This window comes from Callospermophilus lateralis, chromosome 14 (genome assembly GCF_048772815.1).
Source record: "Callospermophilus lateralis isolate mCalLat2 chromosome 14, mCalLat2.hap1, whole genome shotgun sequence".
Lineage (NCBI taxonomy): Eukaryota > Metazoa > Chordata > Mammalia > Rodentia > Sciuridae > Callospermophilus > Callospermophilus lateralis.
The window spans coordinates 71647118-71669749 of NC_135318.1; the positions used below are offsets into that span (position 1 = coordinate 71647118).

The following is a 22632-nucleotide window of genomic DNA, read 5'->3' on the forward strand; positions in this document are numbered from 1 at the left end:
CAGCTGTCTTGAGACACAATAACCAAGGTGTCATTTGAGTCTAGTGGCCAGAAAAGACCAGTGCCTCAACTCAATAGTTAGGATAAGTTCCTTTGTACTCAGCCCAGATGAGTGTTGAAAGCATGACCCAAAACACACACAGAGCCCACATACAAATCTTGGAGATTGTCATTCTAGGTATTTAATGAAATCACTATTGAATTACTAGCTGATTACTAAGCCAACCAAATAGAGATGTCATGTCTACATGTCAGTATCAACATGCAACAAATAATACAGTTTTTATAAAAGTGATTCACAAAAGTCAGTAAACAAACCATGAGTAGCAGCAACAAACACTGGAGAGGGAACAATCTGATTTTTATAGTTGCCACTTTATAATATTCAAAATGTCCACCTTTCAAAAAGCATTGTAAGATATTCAAGCAAACAAGAAGTATGGTCCATTTACAGGGGAAAAAAAATCTTAACAGAAACTGAACCTAGTAAATGGTAGGCATTGAAACTACTAGATAAAAAAATGTATTTTATATACTTCCATTTTAAATGATATAGAATAATTATAATTTATAGGGTATTTAAATTTATAAATTGTAATTTATAGTGATGTTTCAGTATATTATACAATGTATAATGATAAAATTAAGGTAAATGGCATATCTGTCACCTCAGACATTTATTATTTCTTTGTGTTGGAATCATTCAAAATTCTCTTTAACCAGTCATTTGAAATAATTAATTGTTGTCAACCATATATGTATGTATATATATATACATACATATATGGTTGTAGAACACTGGAGGTTATACCTCCTATACAGCAGCACCCCTGTACTCATGAACCATCCTCTCTCCAACCCTCCCTTTCACATCCTTCTCAGGCAGTAATAACCACTATTCTATTCTCTACTTCTTGACACTTTTACAAATAACAAAGAATATGCAACATTTTATAGACAAAAACTTTAAATCAATTATTTTAAATATACTCATATAGCTAAATAAAACATCAACAAAGAACTAAAGGAAAACATGAGAATGATGTCTCATCAAAATAGAGAATATCAGTAAAGAGATAGAATTTATAAAAAGGAACAAAGTAGAAATTCTGGAGATTAAAATTATAATAATTGAAATTTAAAAGTCAATAAAAGGATACATATGGGAGGAGGCAGAAGAAAGAATCAGTAGAGAGAAAAATAGGTCAATTTAGATTCCTCAGCTTCTGAGGAGCAGAAAGGAAAAAAAAGAATGAAGAAAAACAAACAGGGCCCAAGAGACCTGAGAGATACCACCAACCCCACCAACACACACATAATGAAAGTACCAGGAGAGAAGAGCGGAAGGAGATTCAGAAAAATACAACAACTAAGACACTATTAAAGAAGAAAAACAAGGTGAGAGGACTTTTTTATTACATGTCAAGATCTACTATAAACTTATTATAAAATGAGAGTCATTTAGATGTTGTGGTACCAGAACAAGTCTAGACTGATAGATAAATGAAAAAAAATAGATAATTCAGAAATGAACTCAGGTACATTGGGATCCTGTTTATGAGAAGTCAGAGTGAGGAATAAAAAAGGATCTTTTCAATAAATATTCCTGAATTTGCTGGAACAACCACACAAAAAATCAATTTTGACATGTATATATAAGGCAGATATATAAAAGGAAAAACAATAACTAGAAAATGATAGAAGAGAGTGTCATCCTGGGCAGTGACATTTTTTTCTAAATACAAAAACGTGATCATTTTTAAAAATTGATAAATTAGACTGAAGTACATTAAAATATAGGATGTTTATTCATAAAAGGCAGTATTAAGACTGTTTTAAAGAAACAAGTGACAAAGTGGGAAAAAATACTTGTAGTAAATATAACAGAGGGTCTATATCCAACCTAAAGAACTCAATACAAAAAAGCCACTCAGGAAGTACCACCCAAAGGTAGACCCTAATCTAATCTATAGGCTTTCATTATATAATATTGTGTCGATATTACCTCATCAATCATAACAAATGAATCACACTAACACAGGATATTAATAAAAGAAGAAACTTTGGGAGGGAAAGGGGGCTATATGATAACTATACACTCATTGTAAACCAAAATTTGCTCAAAAAATAAGTAGTGTCTATTAATTAAGACTAAACTCAAATAAGTTTGAGGCTGAAGAGGATTTTAACCAAAAAAAAAAAGAATAAAATGGGGGATAAAAGACAATAAAGGACATAGCCAAACAGTCAATTTAAAAAAGCAAACAATTTAAAACCTCAGTGAGACACCACTACACCAGACGTTAACCAAGAGGTGGAGAAAGAGAAACTCTCATCTACTGCTGGTGGAGGTATGGAAGGCAACACCATCTTGGAAAACAGTTTGATATTACACAAAAGTTATATGTACACATACTCTGTCAAACAGCAGTTCTACCTCAAGAAATATTGACACAAAAAAATGGAGTGCCAACACAGACCAAAAGGTATATAACAAAATGTTTTTGAAATCTTAACACCAAAAAATCAAATAACCCAATCAATAAATGGACCAAGGAACTGAACAGACACTTCTCAGAAAATGATATACAATTAATCAACAAATATAAGAAAAAATGTTCAATATCTTTAGCAGGTATAGAAATGCAAATAATCAAAACTACTCTAAGATTTCATCTCACTCCAGTCAGAATGGCAGCTATTAAGAATACAAATAACAATAAGTGTTGGCGAGGATGTGGAGAAAAAGGCACACTCATACTTTGCTGGTAGGATTGCAATTGGTGCAGCCAATATGGAAAGCAGTATGGAGATTCCTTGGAAAACCTGGAATGGAACCATCATTTGACCCAGCTATCCCAAGGACTTTAAAACAGTATACTACAGGAACACAGCCACATCAATGTTTATAGCAGCACATTTCACAATAGCTAAACTGTGGAACCAACCTAGATGCCCATGAGTTGATGAATGGATAAAGAAAATGTGGTAAATATACACAACGGACTACTATTCAGCATTAAAAGAGAATAAAATCATGGTATTTACAGGTAAATGGATGGAGTTGGAGAATATAATGCTAAGTGAAGTTATCCAATCCCAAAAAAACAAATGCTGAATGTTTTCTCTGATGTAAGGATGCTTATTCATAATGGGGGTGTGGCATGGGAGGACTAGATGAACTCTAGATAGAGCAAAGGGGAGGGAGGAGAAAGGGAGGGGGCATGAGGGTAGGAAAGACATTAGGGTAGGAATGAGATGGACATCATTACCCTAAGTACATGTATGGAGACACAAATAGTGTGACTCTACTTTGTGTACAACCAGAGATATGAAAATTTGTGCTCTATATGTATAATATGAATTGTAATGCATTCTGCTGTCATATATAACCAATTAGAATAAAAAATGTTTTTGAAGCATTGTGAAAAATAACCAACAAACAAATAACTCAAATATTCAAGAATGAATAGTTAATAAATTGTAGTCTAAGAGCACCCTAGAATATTATGCAGCAATGAAAAATGCATGGACTATAATAACACACAATAACATGAATGAATCTTTAAAAACATAATGTTGAAGGAAGAAGATGGGACTAGGAGGAAACCGGATTTCTCCTCACTCAGTAACCCTAGATGCAAGCATCAGGAATACTGTGAGACGGGTGAAAGAGGGATTTCATTAAAACTCAATCTGGGCAGACAGAGTGCCTGAAGAAACATCAAAATCCTAGCAACAAAGAAAAGCTCAGGAACAGATGGATTCTCAGCCCAGTTCTACCAAACCTTTAAAGAACTAATACCAATCCTCCTCAAATCATTCCATGAAATAGAATAATCTTCCAAACCCATTCTATGAAGCTAGTATTACCCTGATGACAAAAACAGAAAAAGACACATCAAGGAAAGAAAATTTCAGACTAATATTCTTAATGAACATAGATGCAAATATTCTTAATGAAATTAGCAAATCACATACAAAAACACAATAAAAAGACAGTGCGCCATGACCAAGTGAGTTTCTTCCCAAGTATGCAAGGTTGGTTAAATATACAAAAATCAAAAAACATAATTCAGTACATCAATCGATGGAAAGACAAGAGTCACATGATTATTTGGATAGATGCAGAAAAAGCATTTGATAAAATGCAGCATCCATTCATATTTAAAACACTAGAAAAATAGGGATAGAAATAATATACCTAAACATTGTAAAAGCTATAAACAACAAATCCAAGGCCAGAATCATTCTAAATGAAGAAAAAAGTGAAAACATGCCCCCTAAAACCTGGAACAAAACAGGGGTGCCCACTTTTACCATTTCAATTCAACATTGTTATTGTCAGAGCAATTACTCAAACATTGTAATTGTCAGAGCAATTAGGCAAAAGAAAGAAATTAAAAGGATACAAATAGTAAAAGAAAAGCTCAAACTAGTTCAACTTTGTAATGACATGATCCTTTATTTAGAAGACCCAAAAAATTTTACCAGAAAACTTCTGTAACTCATAAATGAATTCTGCAAGTAGCAGGCTACAAAATTAACAACCATAAATCACTGCATTCCTGTACTCCAATGATGAATTAGCTGAATGTGAAATTAGAAAAACCATCCCATTCACAATAGCCTTAAAAATATATAAAATACCTGGGAATTAATCTAACGAAAGAGGCAAAAGACTTCTACAAAGAAAATTACAGAACACTAAAAAAAGAAATTTAAGAAGACCTTAGAAGATGGAAAGATCTCCCATGTTGTCAGATAGGAAGTCAAAATGGCCATACTACCCCAAGTGCTATTCCATTCAATGCAATCTCCATTAAAATTCCAATTTTCAAAATTCTTCATAGAAACAGAAGCAGCAGGCATGAAATTTATTTGGAAAAATAAGAGACCCAGAATAGCCAAAGCAATCCTCAGCAAGAAAAGCAAAGCAGGAGGCAACACAATCTTGGACCTTAAATTTACTAAAGAACTATAGTAACAAAAACAGCATAATACTGGCATCAAAACAGACATGAAGAGCAATAGAACAGAACAGAAGACACAGAGACAAGCCCACATCAATACAGTTATCTCATACTAGACAAAGGTGCTAAAAACATACATTAGAGAAAAGATAGCCTCTTCAACAAATGGTGCTGGGAAAACTAGACTAGGGTCCTTGTCCTTGCCCCAGTGAAATTGACTGATGGGGCCAGGCAATGAGGGGCTATTTAGGAAAGGTGGCTAGGTAACCAGTGAAGGCCAGTGATTCTCCAAAGGAGCAGTTCCTCCCTTGATAGATAACACTGATAAAAGTGAGTTCCAAGACTAATTGCATATTCATCTTGTTCCCAGAAACCTGAGACCCCTAAAAAAGAGCTCTGGATATCCTAGGATCATTGCTGGTTCTCTTGGTTCTGTACTTCTTTTATTTTATAAATATTAATTTTCTTTCTTTAGCCTAAGTCTGTTTTACTATTGTTTTTGACCACTCCATATGAAATATATTTCAAATTCAAGCAGTCTCCCATAATGGTAATATGAAACAGAAGTGATCCAGTGGATGATCCCATTAACTTGGCATTTGAAGACTATCATAGCATATTTACATTTTTAAAATATCTGCATTGCTTCAAAATAGTATAACACAGTCTCTTTTTTTTTTTTTTTTTTTTTTTTTGTTCAATTCAGAGTGCAGTCAATTTCACTAGGACAAGGACAAGGACCCATTGCTGAGAAAATGATCAAGGATGCAATGAAATCAGGAAACTGGGTATTTTTGCAAAACTGCCATCTTGCTGTTTCTTGGATGTTAGCCATGGAAGAGCTAATTAAATCCTTCATAGATCCAAGTATGTTGAGCACATACATTTGCATAATAATACCATTTTATCAAGTTCTTAGAGTAGATCTTTATTGTAGGCATTGTGTTTGCTCTTATTATAGATAAGAAATTTGAGTACTAGGCAGGTTCAGTTAAGTTACACAACTAGGATTCAAAAAACAGTCTATTTCTTATTTTAAAAAAAAGTGCTACTACAAGCTAAACATTTTCCTTTTTTGTTATTTTGTCTTTGTTTTAAATAGCTCATGCTATCAAGGACACTTTTCGACTTTTTCTAAGCTCTATGCCTAGCACTACATTTCCTGTTACAGTTCTTCAGAATTCTGTCAAGGTAATGTATGCACATGGTTGGAATGGGAATGGTTGGTCTCTGAGTGTTCATTTAGGAGTTCCATGGAGTTCAGACCTTGCACAGAACCACATTGAAGTTTATGTGGTCAGGGTGAGAAGGTGGATATCCATATCCTTTCAAATGATAAGCAGGTGGAGGAAATTAGGTCGCAAGACAGTGACTATCTTTGCATCTTCTAGTCCTGTTTGTCATTCAATTCTTCCAGCTCTTACCCTTCAAAAGAAAATGCTAAGTGTACAGTGATGACAACACATCCTGTCCCACAGGAATGGGAATGCTTCAGCATTTGAGAAGAAGGCCTTCAGGTGGTATAGCTGCTGAATTTCAGTGCAGGAAGTTTCCAATATGTGGGAAGGAATGAGGAATAAGAGATTCTTCTTTCCTCCCTGCCCTATGTCATGGGACAAAGTCTGGAATGATGTCATATTTTGAGATAACTGAAAAATCCAATGGAGAAAGTCTTAGCATGCTTTTTGGCCCATGTTTAGAAAAATGAACACCAAATGGAAGTGTCTAAGGCTCTTATGCAGACACTTCCAATGTTCTAGATCTGAGGACCCCGCCAGGCCCTATTCTTCCTGGACTGTGGCTGAACAAGATATGAAGTAGGCTTGCACATTCCAGGAAGGCCCTTGTGGGAAAGTTAACTAGATCATCTCAGTGTCTTCAGTCTATGTGTATTATTCAGAAATAATGCAAGTCTATAAAATCACCCTCTCTTCTGGATATGTTCTATCTTAATCCAGGTAACCAATGAGCCTCCCAAAGGGTTACGTGCAAATATCAGGCGAGCGTTTACTGAAATGACACCTTCATTTTTCGAAGAAAATATCCTTGGAAGAAAATGGAGACAAATGATATTTGGCCTTTGTTTCTTTCATGCAATCATTCAGGTATGTTTAATTCTGCTTTTTAATAGCAACAAAGATGTGTACTATCTTCTAAGTAAATAAGTACTAAAAAAAATAAGTGAAAGCTTACGAATGGCACTGTGAAACACTAAGGACCCTATTCTGGATTTGAATCCAAGTTCTTTTAATTCAACTAGTGATCTATATACTCAGTTTGCATGAGTATCTCACAGCTATACTGGCTCCCACTACATGCTATATGCCTACAGGACACCATCATCTGAATCAATGGAGTAGGGCCAACTCAACAAATACAAAACTGATCTCCTCAACTCAACCTCACACTCAAAATCTGCTTTCCCTCCTGTTTTAGTCAGCTTTTTACCTGCTGTGACTAAAGTATCTGACCAGAACAACTATAGAGGAGGAAAAGTTTATTTGAAGGCTCATGGTTTCAGAGGTCTTAGTCCATAGAAGTTCAACACCATTCCTCAGGGCTCCGGGTGAGGCTGAATATCATGGCAGAAGAGTGTGGATGGAGGGAAGCATCTCCATCACTGAGAGCAGCAAGCAGAGAGAGAGAGAGCAAGTCCACTCTCAAGATACAGAATGTATACCCCATAGATACACCCCAATTTCCACCTTCTCCAGCCATACCCTACCACTCCAGGTAATCCCATCAGTGATTAATTCACTGATTGGGTTAAGACTCTTACAACCCAATCATTTCTCCTCTGAACCTTCTTGCATTGCCTGAGCTTTTGGAAGACACCTTACATCTAAACCATAACACTTCCAGTCTCTAATTCTGAAATCAATGGTTCCATTCTCTCAATTAGTGACAATCAGAACTTCAGGATTATTTTTATTCTTCCTCTTCACCCATATATTTTTGTCAACCATCAAGACCTCAGTGTTAATTTTACAATAATTTCACTTTTACTTGTTCCTTTGAGTGGACTCACCAACCTAGTGGCCTCCTCTCCACGTATTACTGAAGCCCCAAGTCCCCCAAAAGATGACCTCAACTCAGCAACAGTCTCCTTCCCCTGATCCAGACTCTGCTTGGTATGGTATTCATATCCGTGACCTTGTGCTCTAATTCTGACTCTCCAACTACGTATCATTAGGTGGTATCTTGATTAGACTGGCATCCTGGTCTTCAACTGTGTGTGTTCTATAGAAAGAGAATCAGTAAAGAAAAAAGGAAGATTAAAGGTGCAAGATATGGGATAGATAAACAAAAGGGTCTTAGAAGAGGTCTGAGAAATTGGAAATCAGAGGCTCCAGCTATCAGGAGCTCTTTTGTTGTTCCACTAATAAAAGCTGCTAAGATGAGGAGGTAGTTTAAGAGTAGTGAAAATTCGAGACCAAGAGGAAGAAACTTGGGACCAATAATTGTCAGTTTAGAATTAAGAAATTAAGGTAGGATAAGAAAATAGCAAAGAGGGAGGGATATCATAAAACAAAGATAAGGATTATGTGTACCATTTTCTTTTTAAACATCACCATGGAGAAGACAGTATGTAATAAGCATAATATGGTAATGACAGAAAGCCCTGAATAAAACTCCTTATAAGAATAGGGAATAGTTCTCTCTCACCAGATATATAATTATAGCATCAGTATTTTTATGCCAAAAGACTCTAAATAAGATTATTTTTCCTGTTCTGACAGGGAAATATTTTATTTTACCCTGAAAAACAGATTTTTTTAAAAACAGATCTGATGAATTTCTAGTAATAACAAATTTTCTGCAGTAAATATGGGGAGGGTCCAGTATTGAAGAAGATGTGATCCTCCTCTTTGGTGAAAGCCTAGTTAAAGTTGAACTGCGTGACTTTAATTGATTTTGCAGTGTAGGAATGCCCAGTTTTAATATTCGCTGTTTCTTTTTCACTATTTTAAACATAATTAATTTTATCAAATTTTATTTCAGACTATTTATTTTCTATTCTAGGAGAGAAAGAAGTTTGGGCCCCTTGGATGGAATATATGCTATGAATTTAATGACAGTGATAGGGAATGTGCTCTACTGAACCTCAACCTTTACTGCCAAGATGGAAAGATTCCCTGGGATGCACTGATTTACATTACTGGTCAGTATGTCTGTGTGGCCAGGGCATCCAGCTGTGGACCACAGAGTTGTTGATTCACCCCTACTTGACCCTTATGAAGATGGGGTCCTCCCCCGGTGTTTAGTGTGATAATGATGCCTCTTGAAATCTCTCTGTGAATTTAAGATTGTGATAAGCATATCATGAAGAATATTTACACATAGAAAATTGAAAAGATGTTTTCCCCAATAACAATAGTATGGAAAACACATTGCTCTTAATTCATGCCAGGCTCTATTGTAAGCATTTCTCATGAATTAGCAGCACTATTAGTATCACGGGTGAAAACCTTGCAGGAGCACTTCAATGATGAATGGTGACTTACAGCAATGAATCTGGAATTTTCCAAGGAGTTATATCAGCATTAGATATCATTCCAGTATGGTTCCTTCATACTCATAATTTTGGGATGACAATGAAGCATACTGAAAGTAGCTTCTCTGTGGACAGAAAGAGTGTAAAATAAGTTTTAATTCCTCCTATCATAATTTATGTGAGGCAAGTTCTCTATGTCATCATGGATCTCTTTCCTCCCAGGCTTGTCAGCAACAATTTATAAAGTATGTATAGAGTTTAAATGTCTTGCTACAAATGTTTGGTTCCATTTTATTTGTGGACCCTGAGTGGAAGCACTGTTTCATGCAAAGTGTGTATATTTTAGAATGTTACAGTCAAGGAAGAGATATGACTCAAAATGAATATTTTTGAAGCAAAACAAGAAAAAGGAAAAAGTATGTAAATAGAGATCACTGACTTTAGCTTTTTTTGGAAAAAGCAAAATGACTAGGATAATATACATGTACTAGATTTTTTTTTGATTTATTCTTTTTTGAGGGGGTAGTGGGAGGAAATTTTGATGTGCTTTTTCCAGTTTAAGTACCAAATAAACCTATTATAATTAAGCTATGTTTGTCAATTTAAAAAATAATATATTTAAAAATGCAAACTCCTTTTCAGGTGAAATTACATATGGCGGCAGAGTTACAGACACATGGGATCAAAGATGCCTTCGTACTGTCTTGAAAAGATTTTTTTCTCCAGAAACATTACAAGATAGTTATCAATATTCTGAATCAGGTGAATGACATTTGAATTTTTTTCTCAAGAAGCCATTGACAGCATCTTTCAGTTTTCCATCCAGGGGACCTCTGTGTCTAATCCTTGCAACTCAGTCCATTCCTATACTTGATACCTTCAAAGCCAGTTTGATAGTAAAAGCACAAATATATTTTACAGTAAATACTTTGAATTATTTCTGCATTAAAATTGATTTTATTATTTCTAAATATGTTTTCAAAGTTATATTTTAGAATATTTTGGATGTGATTAAAGAAAATTTCCAATATGGCAAATTTAATTTAAAAAACAGATCTATGAATTGGTAATAGCTCATCAAGGGTCAAAAAGCAGGTAAATTAATTGTCCTAATCCCATTAGAGGGAGCAATCTGATTAGGACAGTAAGCTCATAAAAGCTTCTACCACTGAGAAGGAAATCATTGATTACATTCAAGTTGTATGTTGTCATCACTAGGAAAATTTGAGTAACACTACGTTTCAATGGTTTGCATTTGCTTTGAGGAATTAGAGAAGATCATCATTGTTTATCAAACAGAATGTGAAAGTATTTCTAACACAAGCATAAATTTGGAGCTCTTAAAGAGGCATACCTTTCAGCACTGTGTCCCTGGATTCTCAGAATATTTAAACATTCTGAAGGAGACATCCTGAAAAGTTAAGACACTAAACTGATGCTCAAGGTGTCAATAAATAGTAACAAAACTAGACACATCAGTGAAAGCAAGGAGATTTAGAAAAAACAATCTCCTTTTCACAAGAGAAGATATTATTTGAATGAGGCAGAGAAAAACCAAAGTTGGCAACACAGAGTCAGTTTTTTTTAAGACATGTTTTCCTTCTGTTTTTAATAACAGGCATATACTTTGCACCCTTGGCTGATAACTTACAAGAATTTAAGGATTACATTGAAAATCTGCCTTTGATAGATGACCCAGAAATTTTTGGAATGCATGAAAATGCCAACCTGGCTTACCAGGTATGTGGCCTTTAACTGAAAACATTTATTTATTTTGTATATATAAATTCAAAACATCAATTGTCACCTCACTAGCTTTGTGACTTATAAAATAGCATTAAGTAAGTAAGTAATTGTTTCACCTTATATTCAACAGTAGTTCCAATTTAGACAGCTCTCTCTGGATCCTTTACAGAATCCTAAGATTATATATTTTTCCTATCACCAGCCAACCCCCTCCATTTCCTCTATTCTCAGGCCTCCTGTTTAGTCCATAATTGTTTTAGTTAGCTTTTTCATTGCTGTGACCAAAAGATCTAACAATAACAACAAAGAAGAGCAAAAGTTTACTTTGGCTCACAGTTTCAGATGTTCACTTCATAGTTGGCTAACTCCATAGTTCTGGGCCTGAGGTGAGGCAGTACATCAATGTGAAAGGGTGTGATAGAGGAAGGCATCTCAGGACATGACAACCAGGAAGCACAAAGACAGCTCCACTCACCAAAGACAAAATATAAACCCTAAAGACACAACCCCAGCAACCTACTTCCTTCAGCGACACTCTATCTGCCTATAGCAGCCACCCAATTAACCTGCTATGAGGATCCACTGATCATGTTACACTTCTAATAATCTAATCATTTTACTTCTGAAAATTTTTGTGTTGTCTCACATGTGAACTTTTGGGGGGACACATAACAATAATCTACCTATTCACAGTCACCAGAACATGGGGATTCATATAATAATATAGTCCTTTCTCTGCTGCCCTTCTCCCTCCATACTGGGTGCTTTTATCACATGTTATACAAAGGCTTGAATCTCTATATGATTAAATGATAAAAGTTCAGAAATATATTTAAAAATTCAAACTCTTCTTCAAGTGAAATTATATATCGTAATTTGTACATGATTAGAACATAATAGTATAATTGCAAATGCTCATAGCGGTAAGTCCAAAGAACAAACTGGATTATTATACTCCTCTGGGCAAGACTTTCTGATGCTACATCATTACCTACAAGTAGTCAAAACTCCTAAGCATGGCACTTGAGGATCTCTCATGACCTGGACACTGCCTACTCTTTCAGGTTCATCATGCACCATGCACAGATATCCATGGTGAACCAAAGCCTTGAAAAGAAGGGTATGTCCCTGTGGGGCTTTGGACGTCTCTAAAGCTTAAATATTTAGCCTCACAAGGCTAAGGAGGTCATCTTTTGACATAAATTTTGCTGCTGGAAATGTTAGAAGGTGAAGTCTGCCTAGACATCAAGGAATCCACACAAAACAACAGTGGAACCTCCAGAGAGAGCACAAAAGGGTCATTGTTTTGACACCTGATTTTATGTCCTCTACCAGTGAAATTGCTTTGCCTTTCAGCAAGGAATTAGAATAATGCATCAAGTTTTTCCTTATCTTATTTTCAGGAGGAAAAAAAACTGGTAGCAAAACCTACTGTCAATGTATTTCCCTCCTCTGATTGTTTGCTGTGAAGGGGAAAGGAAGCGTGAGGTTAAAAAGGGAGGGTATAAGAAGGAAAAAGTGAGTGTGGATATGGTTACGCTAACAGCAGAAAGATAGCTCTGTTGGTAGGGGTAAAACTCTTAGAAGAGTGTACCAGAAATGTAGATTTTTGTGTTTTCCATTGGTTTCAGAATGACTGAGAGAGAAGGTATATAGTGGGCTCCCAAAGGTGTTTTTCTATGCAGCCTCCCTTCCTCCATTTTTCTGGATTAATACATGCCCCACCCTAACCTCTTTCCTTGGAGCAACTGCCCCTTCCCCATTGCACAAACTCCTGATAAGACTTCCAACCACTCTCTACCTGAACAGAGGTGGATATGTGACACAAACCTGGACAAAGGCAGTGAGTGCCCCATCCCTTAGCTACTCTAGCTCGTCCAAGGCGTACACCAAGCTAGGTGAATGACAGTCTTTTCCTGAGATAACATACACAGATACAGGTTGGCAGGAGGGTGCTCTCTTTTCTCTGGAATCATTGGCTAGATGCTATATCTCTGCAGCCATCTGTGACCTTGTCCCTTATACTTCATCTCTTCCTAACAACCACATGCAAGCAGCCCATATTCATTAGGAAAGAATTCTGAGAGCCATTTAGAGAGGAAATAGTTAAAGCATGAGCAAGAGAGATTGTTGTTAGATCCATTCATGCCTGTATAGGGGAGGCAAAATTTTATTTCTACACTCTTAGGGTCTAAGAATTAAATTGATATAATATAGATTAACAGGAGAAAAACTTACAATTTAATACAAGCTTTCATTTCATTAAGGAAGCCCCAAAGAACTGGTAAAACCTATATGGCTATGTGTTAGGTTGAACAAAGAGAGGCAATTAATTATAGGAAAGTCCCTTAATTATGTTGGGTGGCTAAAGAAGATTAGTATGGTCAAGGTCTGTTTATACAACAAGCTCTTGACAATGAGAATGTTTCTTTTCTCCTGGTACAGGGAGGATATCTTTCATATAAGGAGGTCTTCTGTTTTGTTTTCAGAAAGAGGGGAGATTAGAACGTCCTTCCATCTGGTATTTTCCAAGTGGCCTTTAGTTTATGGCAATCCTTAGGTCAAAGTGGCTTATTTTGGAGTAGCATATTCTGCTACCATTCATCTGAGACTCACGTTAGGTTAGGTAATTCTGCCTGTTGCAATTAATAAAGTCTTGGCACAAAATTTATAAATTATTTCTTCTACCCAGCAAGTTACATAGATGCCTATCAGAAACTAATAAAGAGCTGGGAATGGTCAGGGAAGGAGATTGTTCTACACATTCAGAGCATATGTTGGTAGCTGTCGTTCCTGCTGTCTGAGCCCCAGTTTTGCATTATATTGCCAAAATGTCACTTTCTTATAGCTGACTCTGAACAAGGTGAATGTGAAGGGGAAGTAAGTTGTTATGAGAATGAATTATAATGTCCCTATGAATAACAGTCAGATAACAACCAACCAGAAAATCAAGGTTGCTGTCTCAAACATCCAGTTAATACTTGGACATTGGAGACAAGTCAGCTGTATTTATGAGTCACCTAAGGCATCCTGACAGTATCCTCATGCCTGACAAGTAATCTTTTGTTTGTTTTAATAAAATAAATTTTTTTAACATTTTTATTTTATAAGTGTTTATTGGTTCTTTTTTAGTTATATATGACAGCAGAATCCATTTTGATATATTATACAAGCATGGATTATATCTTATTCTTGTTAAGAGTCCCATTCTTATGGATATACATGGTGGTGGGATTCACTGTGTTGTTTTCATATAGGTACATGGGAAAACTACGTCATATTCATTCTACTATCTTTTCTTTTGCTTATCTTCCTGACAAGTAATCGTTTTAAAACTTTATTTATTTTAACTAGGTATATATGACAGCAGAATGCACTTTGACTCATTGTACACAATTACAGCACAACTTTTCATTTCTCTGATTGTACAAGATATAATGTTGTACCATATGTGCAGTCATACCTAGTGTAATAATAAACATCTCATTCCACCATCTTTCCTGACAAGTAATCTTTAGAGCCAGTTGCCATAGAATTCAAATTTCTGCTGAGCAAAGCTGTTCTGTTCTTGAAAAACCATATGGGCCCAGAAATGGAAGGACGCTGTACTGGCCAGCTGCTGGGTCTGTCATTCTGCTGGAGAACTTCCACTTTCCTATAAATGAAGAAGGAAAGGGAAAAGATGATTCTGGGAGCAGGGCTAAAGCCAAAATAGAAGTTTTCTGAGGTTTGCTTTCCAAGCTCAGGAGATTTTTTTTTTTTTATCAGTGGTGCCTTGGGCACTACTCATTCAGTCCACAGTCTCATGGTGTGATCAATTTGCCACAGAAGGCTAGTGGGGTTTTGTTGCTGTATGTTTGTTTGTTTTTATGAAGAAGGAATTGAAGTACTTTGCCAAGAAGGGTAGTTTGCCTTAGGGAGCCTAAGCTAAAGTTGTAGACAAGATCCAGCTGATCAACAATATACTAGACAAAGTCAATGAAATGATGTAAGAAATGTAGTAAGATAGCTTGTCTTTCTTACTAATCAATGAGCATGAAGATGAAGTAACATGAGATGAATAAACAATAGAGAGCTTAAATTAAATTAAAACTTAAATGTATATTTGTTTCTATAAGGTAAGCTATATGTGCTGTAAATTACTTTTTGGGAAATTTGAGTCATCAGTGTTCTCTCTCTTACCATCATTATAGTACAAAGAAACCAACACTTTAATCAATACCATACTTGATGTTCAGCCAAGATCATCTGCTGGTGGACAAGGAAAAAGCAATGATGAAATTGTCCAAGAGCTTGTTTCTTCTGTCTGGACCAGAGTTCCAGGTAATAAATAATTCCTTGCATCTGTATAAAATGGGAATTATAGGAATTAACTCAGATAATTGAGTGGTAGGCAGATGTTTAGACCTCCTTATTACATAGACTTTGCTTTGCCAAGAGAGCTTATCTGACATGGAGTTCTCCACTTACCAACTAGAAACCTACATTTCTTAAACATACAGATGCCAAAAGTATTAGGATCCAGTTCTAGCCCCATGTAACTTTAACCAGAAATTGTCCCAAGTTTTCCTTGGCTTCATGAATTCTAAAGTCTCTAGACCCGCCCTGTCCAAGGCAGTACCCACTAGCCACATGTGGCTACTTAAACTGAAACTTAGATTAAATAAATTTAAAATTTAATTTCTCAGTTGCACTATTCACATTTCAAGTGGGCAGCACAGAGGGAAAGCATTTCCATCATCATTTGAAGTTCAATTTAACAGTCCTTTCATTTTTCTCCATTCAAGAGAAATGGCTGTCACTTTCACCTTGACTTCTGATGAGTTAAGGAACCTGTCTGAATGATCACAAGAGATCCACCCTCATACTTTGCTTAGAGTGGCCATAATTTATACTCCAAAATTTAGTTGCTCATGGTTGGAAAAGATAATAGGAAAAAGAAAACTGAGGAGGAAAAAAAACAGTTACTGAGTCCTGACAATACACTTAAGACCTCCAGAAGAAAAGCAACCATGTGACCTCAGAACAAGCCAGTTATCTACCCCAAAGGAGCAAGCCTACAAAAAAAAAAAAATCGCCATGGGTAGAGAGTTCTGATGATGTTGAAGTGTAGAGTCAGTTATTTTGGGAAGCAATTTCTAATCAAATTTAAGATAGAAAGCTACGTGGAAAAGAGATGAATAGACAAATGAATGACTGCAGAGGTCATGAACTTGTTTCACAGAGTCTCATTGACACTGAGGAGGTTTTTCTCTCCAAGTTTCAGGAAACTTATACTTTTACTATGAAAATAATAAGCAGTTCATCTGCTGAGCCTGAGGTGCAATTGGCTCAACAAAAGAACTGAGGTTTTGGAATTTCCCCTGAAGGGAATGGCAGACAGGGACTACCAGACACATGTAACTGCAGTTCTATGGACCCAAGAGATGGGACTAACTATACTACTAGGTTATTTTTTTCTCCAGCAGCCAAATTGTGGGTGCTTAAGAAGGAATTTGATGTACATATTTTGGAGCCCCTTATTTACTCCCACTTTCCTTAAATATGCAAGGAAAATGCAATTCTTCCTTTTTTATAGTTCATGTGGTTCTTCATCTAAGTCTCCATTTGGTGAATTATAAGGGGAAAAAAAGATCTACTTTTTCTTAATCCTGATGGAACCATGAATCTATTTAATAATTCCACTAATTCCTTTAAATAATGTTTAGCAACTTGGGATAAATGTTGAGTCTCTCACATCTCTGAGTCTCCCACCACCAAACCCTCCTTTCCTGGATACAATATAGATATGCAGGGAAGAACAAGGCTTACATAACCATAAGGTAGAGGGGAAGACATGGATCGCTGGCCCCTCTAAGCCCTGGAATGCCCCTTGTCTATCATGTAGCTGCTTTGACCTGCAAGCATTTGTCACTGAAGTCTCTAGGGCCCTATCTCTCACTTATCCAAAGCTAGGCACACAATCTCATGCCCTCTAGCCAAGCAACCTCTGGAGAGTCTTTCAGACAAACCCCTCACTCAAGGTAAGCAGAAACCACTGAGTCATGCTGGCCTTCTGCTTCTTTCTCTTGTCTCTCAATCCTTCTCCTCATCTCCATAGTCATCCAGAATGAAAAGGAGTAGTCTTTTCTTTACTGTCTTCTGTTCAAGTCCTACTTCTACATCAGCACAGTCTCTCTTTATCTTACTTAAGCAATCAAGGACCTATCTCAGAGTCAGAGACCACATACTGGCACAGATAAAAATACCCATGGTGAGAAATAAAATGTGCTAGTATAATGCTTTTTATGTACACACACACACACACACACACACACACACACACACTCACTCACCTTTCCTCTGATACACGTGAATTTAAGCTTGCATTTCTGTGATTGCTTCTATGTAAATGGGTGAATCACCAAAGAGTTATAAATTAAAGAAATTTTGTCACATTTAAGCCATGTGTGTCTGTCTTAAATAATGAAAGAAGTTGACTTTAGAAAAAAATGTTAAGATAAGCACAGGATACTAGAATGTAATGAGAACAGAAATCAATGATGACTGATCTGAGGAATCAGCTGTGTATGTTTCAGAAACACTGGAAATGGAGGGTGCTTCTGAGAGCCTTTTCGTTAAAGATCATCAAGGACGCCTGAACTCCTTAACCACCGTTCTTGGCCAGGAAGTGAACCGGTTTAACAATCTACTAAAGTTAATACATGTATGAGAGCTCATCTACATCATTGCTACTGGGTATCAAAACCTTGTAGGGAACTATATAATATAAGTGATATAAGTGTCCTTAGTGTTTTCAATTCCCATCACTTCACCATTTTGATTTGGATGTGCTAATAACTCTTCAGATCCAGCTTGTCTATTGAATTTATCCTCCTCTAAAAAGTCTGTATTCCCTTTTTCTAATAATGACTGAGTGATATGTAACATTACAAATTCTTAGTCTCTCCATTATCCTTAGAATTCCACTGACAAACTAGAAATTGATCAGGGGCTTATGTTCTCAATTGAAAGTGAATCAGTACTTGTTTTCACTGTCCACTTTGCATTTAATAATATAATTTTTATGCAAGACAGTGAAAACCAAATTTTATCAAAATGTGGGCTACAGATTGCCTGCACTAGAATCCTCTGTGGTGTGTGTTCAAAATGTGGATTCCTGAAAATGAGCACAGCAGCAGACACAAGGAACTAGCCTGAGCAACATATCAAGATCTTATTTCAAAAAGAGAGAGAGAGAAGAAAGAAAAGAAAAAAAATGTATTCCTAGATCATATTTCAGACCTGCTTAATCAGAATTTCTTCAAGTGTAGGGCCTGGGAATGTGAAGCTTTTCTTTGTTTTCAGTAATGTAGGAATTGAACCCAGGGCCTCCTACATTCTAGGTAAGTGCTCTACCACTGAGCCACACCCCAACCCCATGAGTTTTAAGTAAACTCCCCAGATGATTTCAGTACAACTAAAATTTGCAAATTGTTAGATCATTTGCCTTGTGTTCACAGATTCATTCCCTCCCCCAACCCACCATCTCTCTTAAGATTGCCTCACATTTTATTGGTGGTCAAAGGTCTTCCTAATTTCTCTGTGTGTATCTTTGATGAGAAAAGAGAAAATACTATTATAATCCAAGTGTGGACCCTTAACCAGATAGTATTACTATTCAGTAGGGAACCTAACACCTGGCCAATGAATGGGCAGGACTTGGGGATAAGTTGGGGAGAACTGAGTTAGATTTTTTTAAAGTCAAAGACCATTTCTGTCCCCTATTGAGAAAAATGTCTCCATTTGTTGCTGCTTGGCTTGACTTGTTAAGTGGGAACTGGATCAGATGAATGTGTGAAATTCTCACCTTAGGACCATGGCTCCTCAACATGTACATTCCAGTGTCAGCCAGTCTGGTGACTAGGTCAGTGTTTAACACCTTTTCTATTGAATGAATAAAGGTACATGTTATGTTACTGTGATAAAACTGTCAATACAGTACAAAACAAGGTGGAAATTCACTTTATTATCCCTTCACACTTCAGAGGAAGTCCTATCTAGGGCAGGTAACTCATTCTGCTTTGTGAGTTCTTCCACGGATAAGCAGGTTGGCTCTTGCAGCCTCAACAGGTAACTTCCATCTTAGGGACTAGATGCCTACTCCACTAATATCTTTCACCAGCCAGTGAGAAAGAAGAAAGGGAGAGCCAAGGAAAAGCAGTTTCCTTAGAAAATGGTGATCTAGAAGTTATATATGTCATTTCTTCTTGTAGTCCATTAGCCAAAACTTGGTAATATGGCTACACCCCAACCGCAAAAGTGGCTGGGAAATATAGTTTCCAGGAGGCTTGTCATGTGCCTAGCCAAAACTAAAGGGGTGCTGCTGTTCTAAGGAAGAAAAGGAGATGGGTGCTGCTCATCTTCTGCCTTTTCCAGATTATGATACGCCACCTAATTGAAGATGTCAAAGATGTTACTTCCTCCATAATGTGTTCCCGGAACACCAACACTTCCCTGTACCACCAGATGATCTATAAGCCCTTTCTCAGGGCTCCAAAATTTCAGGTGTCTCTACCATTGTACTTAATACTTTTGTTGTTGTTGTTTGTATATTACCCTAGGAATATCACTGCTCCAACAAAAACTTCTTAAAACAGGGAACTGGTGTATTGGTCAATTTTACTTCCTTAGTAACTGACATACTAAATCATCCATAAATATTAGAATGTACAGTGAATTAATGTGATTTCTAGCCTCAGATCACATTCGGTTACTCCCACCCCTGCATGCTGACCCTGTACGGGACGTCTTCTTCCTCCTGAACTCTGACCAGTCCTGGCTTGCCCTGGCTTTGTCCCCTTCACCTTACTTTGGGAGCAGCAAGGCAGCACTGTGCTGGAAATCAGAAAAGCCAAGGGAAGGAGGCAGCACTTGCAGGCCTTGAGGACTGCCATCTTGGAGAGCTTACTTTCCTCTAGACAACTTCAGAACTGTGAGATGGGTCAGGTCCTGGGGGTAAGGACCCTCTCACCCCTGCTGTTGAGGCTTCTAGCCATAGGGAAAGGGAAGCATTTAAAGTATGCTATGCTTTTTCCCATTTAAAACATATATGTATTAGCTATTTCCTTTGGGCAATATCGCTGCCCCATGGCCTCTGTCCCTGCCTTAAGCAGGCCTTGAAGGTCCAAGAGTCTTTTCCCTCTATTTTTCTCATTTCATGTTTCTCTTTGCTACCTTCCACTTCTACTCTAAGCTAGAGAATTGTCTTGGTCTCCTTCCTTCCTGCACTCTGTTGCAGATGGTTCTTCAGATCCTAAGGACAAATTAATTGGAAATCCCCGCCCCCTTTCTTTTCCTCCCATTGCCTCTTGTGTAAAGAGGTGCCAAGAGGAAGAGACCAAACTTAATCTAAGAAGGAATGAAAAGATACTGAGCCTTGTTTCATCCACACATTACCTGTCTCTAGGACCATGTGCATTTGATCCTTAGGCCTTATTTTTTGTTTAATCAACATAAATTTTGCCTCTAAAGTCTAACTATTATATTTTCTCAAGACATGGCAGTTTTCACAAGCCTGAAACCCAGAAGGGCCATCACCAATCTATGTACTCTGCCTTTGTCATTAGCCAGGTAGCAAATGTCACCCTGTATTCCCTGTGGCTGCCACCAGCCCAGCATCTCCCAGGTCCACTGCCTGCTTCTGCCTTTTGTTGAGGAATAAAGGGTAAAAGAAATGTTTTAAGGAAGTGTTTGCAGCACAAAGAGACCTTCTGATATCAGCTTCTATAAATCTTGGGGATTTGGGCACCCCCTAATAAGTCCATTCTATTCATTTCTCAGCCTCAGGAAACTACTCTCCTATTTCCCTTCTTTCCACTGGACTTTGCTATTAACTACCTAAAATTTCTCCTATCCCCAAGTCACATGTTATAATATATAAAAATGTATGAAATAGTTGGGCAGGTGGCACACTCTTTTGATACCAGAAATTTGGGAGGCTTAGGCAGGAGATGGCAAGTTTGAGGCCAGCCTCAATAACTCAGCAACTTTGTGAGACCTTATTTCCAAATAAAGATGACAAGGACTGGGGATGTAGTTCATGCACTGTAAAACACCCTCAGGTTCAAACCCCAGTACCCCAAAATAATGTATGAAATATTGCAGCCTGACCCAGAAGACAGTGTGCAAAAAGGATGGAAAACAGCCAGTAGGCCCTTTGTGTAATGAATGTCATCTACACTTGATAATTATATCTGTAACAGGACACCAATCTTTCTGTCCTTTTAGACTTCCCTAGATACACTCAACAAAGCCATTGCTGGATTAGTGGTGATGTCTGAAGAAATGGAAAAGGTGTACAACAGTTTCCTTAACAATCAAGTTCCTTCTCTGTGGTCCAACACAGCATATCCATCCCTGAAGCCACTAGGATCATGGGTCAAAGACCTTATTCTGAGGATTGCATTTATGGATGTAAGAAAATTCTCTTCTTTGTAATTTGATAAATCTCATGTGGCCAACCCTAAGATCCCTGGGAATCTCTGGCTAACAACTATTGAGGGATCATCTAAGCCCAGAGAAATAGAAACTACTAGAATGGCATGACTTTGAAAGTTTTGTACTGATTCTGTCATTTTCTCTAGGTTCTTAAAACCTCATGTTCAGTTTTAATCCCAGTCCATTCTTAGGGTCTTAGCTGTGCATGGGACCCCACTGTCAGGTACAGAGCAAATCCAACATGGGTCCAAAAAGTCAGATGTGACTTTGTTGCCATCTCCCTCTCATCCATCCCTGAACTAACCAGGTTCTGGGTTTGCAATAGGACTGGTGGATAAGGGAGTACAACAGGGCAGGCAGTCAAATGGAGATAACAACTAACTCCTAAGAGGCCCTTTCAAATATGTCTTTGTTTAGATGACAAACTCAGAAATAAAGTGCCTAACCATATGTTTCTCCTTCAGTTGTGGCTCAGAAGAGGACAGCCCAAATCCTTCTGGATCTCTGGTTTCTTCTTTCCTCAAGGATTTCTAACAGGTACTGGTGCTTTCCCAAGGAAAATCTCACAGAAAAAGATTTTCATTTTGTTTTGTTTTATACACCGGGTTTCTAGGAGCTGGGGAAATGCATGTCTGCTAATGGCCTGAAAATGGAGTTTCCTTGAATATTCATGGGGGTTTGAGGATGGTGGAAACACCAGATATTCACTAGCAACCTAATTCCTGCCCCCTCAGATTACCTAAGAGTGGGCATTCATGAATACATGAACAGACTGTGTGTAATTCAATTCTCCATTTGACCCACACTCAAGGGCATCAACTGCTTTCTACTTGTTCAGGCCCCAGCTCTGAGCAGTCTCCTTCGCTCTAAAAATGCTCTTGATGGGGGCGGGAGTTATAGCTCAGCGGTACAGTGCTTGCCTCGCACATGTGAGGCACTG

The 22632-nt window shown here is 37.3% G+C and overlaps 1 protein-coding gene and 1 pseudogene across 1 annotated transcript in view; both read left to right on the forward strand.

The window, feature by feature from the left end:
* Dnah6 (dynein axonemal heavy chain 6) overlaps positions 1 to 22632 on the forward strand; it is a 253675-nt gene that overhangs the window by 217732 nt on the left and 13311 nt on the right. Inside the window, exons 65-74 of the mRNA XM_076832916.2 lie at positions 5679 to 5839; positions 6075 to 6163; positions 6931 to 7077; positions 8996 to 9134; positions 10110 to 10229; positions 11086 to 11207; positions 15407 to 15536; positions 17792 to 17919; positions 21483 to 21668; positions 22157 to 22229. Coding sequence (XP_076689031.2) covers positions 5679 to 5839; positions 6075 to 6163; positions 6931 to 7077; positions 8996 to 9134; positions 10110 to 10229; positions 11086 to 11207; positions 15407 to 15536; positions 17792 to 17919; positions 21483 to 21668; positions 22157 to 22229 — 1295 coding nt within the window. The remainder of the gene's footprint in view (positions 1 to 5678; positions 5840 to 6074; positions 6164 to 6930; positions 7078 to 8995; positions 9135 to 10109; positions 10230 to 11085; positions 11208 to 15406; positions 15537 to 17791; positions 17920 to 21482; positions 21669 to 22156; positions 22230 to 22632) is intronic.
* LOC143380682 (phosphoglycerate kinase 1 pseudogene) lies at positions 12125 to 15205 on the forward strand (annotated as a pseudogene).